At 40.1% G+C, this 7,033-nt stretch overlaps 1 protein-coding gene across 1 annotated transcript in view; it reads left to right on the top strand.

The window, feature by feature from the left end:
- FREM1 (FRAS1 related extracellular matrix 1) overlaps positions 1–7,033 on the top strand; it is a 173,481-nt gene that overhangs the window by 128,773 nt on the left and 37,675 nt on the right. The window contains exon 25 of the mRNA XM_011990854.1: positions 5,523–5,937. Coding sequence (XP_011846244.1) covers positions 5,523–5,937 — 415 coding nt within the window. The remainder of the gene's footprint in view (positions 1–5,522; positions 5,938–7,033) is intronic.

Genomic DNA, 7,033 nt, shown 5'->3' with positions numbered 1-7,033 from the left:
AGGCAGGAGAATCGCTTAAGCCGGGGAGGCAGTAGTTGCAGTGAACCAAGATGGCGCCACTGCACTCCAGCCTGGGCAACAAGAGTGGAACTCCAAAAAAAAAAAAAAAAAAAGAATTTATAGAAGCCTTTTTAGGGCCTCCCAGAGATTGAGGTTCTGGGGCCTTCAGCCCCATGTACTGATGGAACTTAGGTATGTGTGTTGTGTGTGAGTGTGTGAGTGTTGACACTAAAAACAATACTATAAATACTGTAAAACTAAATATAAGAAAGCAAATTTTTTGTGCTTGCTAATATTCAGTTTTTAGTAGTTAAAAGGTTTCCTTTTAACCAAATACATTGATTCAAGTTAAAAATTGAATTGATAGAAAGCAAACTAGTAAATAATAAGAGTACACATAGTACAGGCATATGGCAAAAATATGATGTCAATTACTCAAGATTAGGAAACAAGGTTTTAGGGAGAAAATAAACAACAAAGGCTGAAAAGCATTGATTTGGTCCAATCCCTTATTTACACATAGGAAATCTAGCATTGCCTGAACACCTGCAATGCACCAGAGAATGTCCTGGACTCTTTTTTGTACGTTATTTTTCTTAAGCCTTATGCCACCACCTTGCGAGAGATGCAATAGTGTTCCCATTTTACACATGAGAAAACCAAGGTTCCAAGAGGCAAAGGAAGTCACCTAAACTGATATAACTGAGTATCACTGCTGAATTTGGGGCTCAGAGCTCATTTCCAGTGGAAGGTTCTTTCCATTATACCTCGTTGTACCAAAAAATTGTGGAGAATATGCATTTGTGCGAAGGAACCTCCTCAATGTGTCATTCTGATATTTGGCCAGCAGTTTTACATATTTATAATGGAAGAGCCTAGCATCTGCCCAAGACCCGAATTTTAATCTTGTCATTTCACTAACCCAATCACGGACTGCTATGTTGTTTGTCAAGTGGCGCTAAACCAAAGCTGAAAGCCTGTTTTAATGAAAGTGTGATCATAGTGCTTTTTAAAAATTAAATATATGCAACCAATCTAATCACCTAAATTTATGTTGCTTGCTGTTAAATTTGGCAAGGAATTTGGCTGGGTAGAAGAGATAAATTCTGTGGCAGAGGATTTTCCCCCTTCCCTTTTTAATGTAAGCTATGGCAGCATTAATTAAATGGGGGAGTTTAATAGTCAGATTTTACCTTCTGCAAAAATATTTTGTGAATCATAAATTTCTCCTGCATTGTTTGGTGCTGCTGGCCTGGAAGAAAGATTTGGCAGCATGTTCTAGGACAGATGACACCGAGTGATTAGCAAGCTGACTTCAGCTGCTGGCAGCCGGGTACTAAAAGAACATGCTAATGTCCTCCATTTTGACATGCCGGCTGGACTTTTTTTTTTTTTTTTTTTTTCTGAGGAGCTGGCGCTATTTATGATTCCATTTTTATCTCTTAAATGCCATGACAGATGGCAGCTTCTTCAGCCAACTCTATTGCCAGGCAATGCAGAAAGCTTGAAAGCACCGTGGTAATGGTGAAATCAGACCAGGCAGGCACCCCAGTCAAATCTGAGAGTCATTCCCCAAATTTCATGAGAACAGTGGTCATCCTGGCTGCATCTCTTCTCAGGGGGATGTAATAAGGGAAATTAAACAAAATGGACCCACAGAAGGCCTGCTACCACCAACTTCTTCAACTCAGAATGGATACCAGCATAGCAATGGCTTTATGGTTTTAAACCTTGAGAATATATTTGGAGGATTTAGGGGAGGGGATATTTGGAAGACCATCTGATCGGTCAGCTTTTCCAGACACGAACAGCACTGACCTTGTTTGACTTGTTCTGCTAGCTTTATTTTGACCGGGAACTCAACCGTAACCATTCACTCTGTCCCTCTCTCTGATGATGCCTCTCTGCCTGTGAGTAGTTTGCACTGTTACTTGTGAAAGTGGAATGATGTGTTTGATCCAGTCATGTTTAGAAATTGCATCATTTTCACCCCTGGCTTATTAGCTTTAGGTCAGCACAGACAGCTGCCTTGGTGTCCCAGATGGGAGCACTGGCCTCAGAAAACATATTTCTTACTCTTCTGTGGTCTGTGGCCCGCGTGCCCTCACTCCCATCTGTCTGATGGCAGGCTGCCTGTTTCCAACATGGGCAGATCGCGATCATCCAGCAGGGAGGGGTTTGAGATGGACAGCCTGGATCATAAGACAACTTCAGTGACCTCACAGAGGCCATGCACACATCGAGTAGATGTGGCCGTCCTGAGATGAGCTTTGAGGACCTCGTCAAGCATTTTTGCGATTCAGTCTCCAGAGAGGAAAGTCAGAATTAGATATTCAAGATGGCTACCTCTGATGGAGTCCCTGGCACTCACTCAAGCTTGCATTTGGCTTTGTTGCTCCTGGTCCCATCTCCCCCCTTCTTTCTTCCTTCTCTGCTGATATTTGACAAACTTTTAATAGTGCACAATGTCTATAGCTCTACAATTAATGCTAATGCTAAAAATACACATCCTTTGGCTTACATTTACGCTAATGTACCAATGGCTGATTTAACCCTCTCCACAGAGCACATTTGATATAGGGATCTGGTAAGGAATAGAGAGCCAGTTTATTTGTGAAACAGAGTAGAATGAGAGGTGTGAAACATATTTCTGGAGGGGGAAAATGGGAAAAAGGGAACTTGGAGGCACTGAGGGAGCACCTAGCCTCCTTCTTATTTTATCGTGGGTGAGATGATAGGATTTGGGGGGAATATGAAAAAGTAACAGAAAAACAATAGAATAAAGGCATAACTCTGTTCTCAGGCTAAATAAAGCATAATTTTATACCTAAAAATGTGTATCAATTTACTTTTGAAACTGTGAAGGTGACTAAGTAAAAAGTTTGAAGAACAGACATATTTTTCTAGGTTCCTTTATTTTCTTTTTTTAAAATTATTTTTCTTTTTTTAAGATGAGGTTTTGCCATGTTGCCCAGGCTGGTCTCAAACTCCTGAGCTCGAGTGCTCCGCCCACCCCAGCCTCCCAGAGTGTCCGGACTATAGGCGTGTGCCATGGTGCCTGGCCTCTTTTCCTTTCCTTTCTCTTCTTTTCTCTTCTTTTCGTTTCGTTTCATTTCTTTTCTTTCTTTCTTTCTTTTTTTTTTTTTTTTTGGGACAGGGTCTCTCTCTGTTGCCCAGGCTGGAGTGTGGTGGCACGTTCATGGCTCACTGTAGCCTTGACCTCCCAGAATGAAGTGATCCTCCTAAGTCAGCCTCCCTAGTAGCTGGAGCTACAGGCACGCACCACCACACCCAGCTAAATTTTGTATTTTTTGTAGAGAAAGGTTTTTGACATGTTACCCAGGCTGGTATCGAACTCCTGGACTCAAGCCATCTGCCTGCCTCGGCCTACCAAGGTACTGGGTTTATGTGCATGAGCCACTGCACTGGCATCTTTTTTTAATAAATAATTGATTTTATAAATACCTCATGATCCAGTGATGAAATTTCCCAATTTGTTAAAAATATACTTATCAAAGGTTTAATTTCACAAAAGGATAACTGATTGGATTGTTTTAAGGAAACTATGTGATTTTGCTCAATCTATAGTTCTAAAGGCAGTTGAATACCTTTACAAACTGTAAAAAATGCTGCTATGAGGGAAATGTGTCAGGTTTCATTCTTTGCAAGTCTAGGTGTGTGAAATGTCAAAGTTTACTTTATTTGTTGTATTTCATTTAGCAGTTTTAACTTTTTGGACATGTATTTCTTTTTCTTTGCATCAAATCAGACATGTTTTCCTTGTTGGCAGTCTTATTAACTAGATAATTAGAAAACTAAAAAACTTCAGCATAGCCTTCAAAGCAATATCAGTACTCAGCCAAACTCATCTCTTTTTACTTTTTGTCTAACTGCCTTCCCCGAGTCTGTGGTCGCAGGTAGGCTGGTTGACTAATTGCTCTCACACTATCTAGTTTCAGGTTTCTTCATGCTTAAAAGGATCGATGCTCAAACCCTGAAGGACAAGACACATTTCACAAAGAATAAGGAGACTGTTAGTCAAATCTGCCAGATTTGTAAAATAAATATAAATGCCATAACTTCTCTAATTAAAAAAGAAGCACCAAAGAAAATATACAATTTATATAGGTATATAAAATTTATACATAAAAATGTTCTATTAATTTATATATTCTACAAAAACATTATTTTTAGAGATTTTTGTATCAGTGGAATAGAAGAGTCCATCCTTCACGAATATTTCCAGCAACTATGGTACATGGAGAAAAGCTAATAAGACACAACTCTGATTATTTCTAAGTACATTTCTTTGGTGTACAGTGAATTTGTCAGTCCCATTTGATAGTAATGATTTCCTAACTTTTTGGAGTTTTAATATTGTGACTTCTTTGCATAATTTCATGATACTCTTAATTCTTATTAAAATAAAAATTACATGTTGAAATGCTACAAAGATCATTTAAATCAGTGTTATTGTGAAATTGTCTTCAGTAGAATGTGGTTTCATGATCAATATAATCAAAAGCACGTTACGGTATCACAAATTTAAGACTATAAGAAAGATTTTGCTTATCTCAAATGCGTATCATTTCAGCTTTCTTTTTACAGTTTTGCAGCGGTGCGCAGGCATCACAACTCTTTGTGGTGGATTGTTAAGCCAGCATTTATTTTAAACTCTGCAAGAGTAGAGGGTGCAGGGATCAGAAGACCTGCATTCTAGTCTCAGCTTCATCTCCTACCTGCCTTATGATCTCCCACCAACTTTCTGAACCTTTCTTTGAAGCAGGAAAATAATCCTTGTGTAGCATAACTCTCACCTGTCTTACAGGGAGAAAGTGCAGAAGCACATGTAAACTGTAAGAGATTAGAGCCTCCCGTAATATTTTAGAGTTGGGTGGTACTTAATGATCTTCTGGTCCATCGCATTCATTTTTCAGAGCTGTGGAAATGAGGCCTGGAAGGGAAAGATGATTTAAGTGAGATTACATGTCTGAGAAATGTGATCTGCTATTAAGAAATCTACCATAAAAACATATAAGTAGAATGAATTAGCTAAATTCAACCCATTTAGCACTTTAATCTATTGGTCTCCAAGTTATCAGACTTACAACTTTATTACACACCCATGAAAAAAAAATTGAAAAAATATAAATAAATAAAGGGGGTATACTCTTCAAATTCGTATGATGAGTCTCATTGGATGTGAAATTTTTATGTGGTGCAAGGCACATTAAGCACTGGTGAGCCTGAGAAATAGGATTGTCAGAATTCCCCTGTTGTATCACATGGGTCTATCATTAATGTTGTTGGGAAAATATTCTTGGGTGTAGAATGGTCCATTTATGCATTACTCTAGTGACTGGTTTAATGATAGGGATTCTTCTGCAAGATCTGCCCTTGATTTTTCATTTGAGTCACAACACGACATACCCTTTAGTAAAGGTGTGTATTATTATCGTTTCATTCCAGTAGATGGTGACACAAGAATCCATGCTGAAGGCTGCCTTGCCTCTCTTTGCCAGATTCATCATCAGCAATGGACTGCGGACCGAGCATGGGGTGTTTGAGATCACGCTGGAGACTGTGGACAGAGCCCTGCCCGTGGTAACCAGGAACAAGGGGTTGAGACTGGCCCAGGGGGCTGTGGGCCTGCTTTCCCCTGACCTCCTTCAGCTGACTGACCCTGACACAGCTGCGGAGAATCTCACCTTCCTCTTGGTTCAGCTCCCCCAGCATGGCCAGCTCTACCTGTGGGGAACAGGCCTGCTTCAACACAATTTCACCCAGCAGGATGTGGACAGCAGGAATGTGGCCTATCGGCACTCAGGAGGGGACTCCCAGACTGACTGCTTTACGTTCATGGCCACAGACAGGACAAACCAAGGCTTTGTTGTGAATGGGAGAATGTGGGAAGAACCTGTTTTATTCACCATTCAGGTAAGTATACTAAACACAGTTCATCTGCCAGAGATGTGAAAACAGTGACATCAAGAACTATTTTTTTTTTAGACAGAGTATTGCTTTGTCACCCAGGCTGCAGTGCAGTGACATGATCTTGGCTTACTGCAGTCTCCGCCTCCTGGGCTCAAGCGATTCTCCTGCCTCAGCCTCCTGAGTAGCTGGGACTATAGGCATGTGCCACCATGCCCAGCTAACGTTTTTGTATTTTTAGTAGTAACTAGGTTTCACCATGTCTGTCAGGCTGGTCTCGACCTCCTGACTTCAAATGATCCACCTGCCTCGGTCTCCCAAGGTGCTGGGATTACAGGTGTGAGCTACCACGCCTGGCTAAGAACTATGTTTTAATTTCCTTTCCTCTTTAATTCAAATACAGATTATGCATCTATAGCACAAACAGCATATTAATATGAATGAAAGAGATATGGTGCCCTCATAGGTGCTAATGACTGACTGTGAGTGTCGATGGTAGCACAGAAAGGAGCAAAAGCCGTGAGCTTTGGAGCCAGACAGACCTAGGTTTGAATTTCTGCTTTGCAATGTATTAACTGTCTGACCTTAAAGAATTCATTAACTCTTCTGAATCTACTTTTCCTTCTTTGAAAAACATGCCTACAGCATTGTGGTGAGAATTCAATAGGATTAGGTATTCAAAGCAGTCGCATAGGGCCTGAAACATATTTGATGCTGAAACTTACGAGGCAGCATCTTTATACTATTACACATGTAATAATGATGAGGGTAATAATAGCAGCAATTGCAGTTCCTTTAGTGTTAACTGCAGGCCAGACCCACGCCACAAAAATCTTATTTGATTCTCATAAAACTCATATGAAGCAAGTTTTGTTATTGACATTTTATAGATGAGGATACAAGTTCAGGAGTTAAATAATTTGATCAAATACACACAAAGACCTCAAGTCTTTCTGATCCCACATTCTGTGTCCTTTCTATGACACTACGCTGCCACATTTGTTGACTATTACAAGGATTCCTGGAGGGCATAATGTGTTTTTCTTTTTTAAGTCAAAACACATCAAGTATATTCTGGCTCTCAAACCCTTGAATCTACTCT

The sequence above is a fragment of the Mandrillus leucophaeus genome, unplaced genomic scaffold, assembly GCF_000951045.1.
Source record: "Mandrillus leucophaeus isolate KB7577 unplaced genomic scaffold, Mleu.le_1.0 Scaffold384, whole genome shotgun sequence".
NCBI lineage: Eukaryota > Metazoa > Chordata > Mammalia > Primates > Cercopithecidae > Mandrillus > Mandrillus leucophaeus.
Note: the sequence above shows the minus strand (reverse complement) of the source record. Positions and strands in the feature narration are given on the sequence as shown.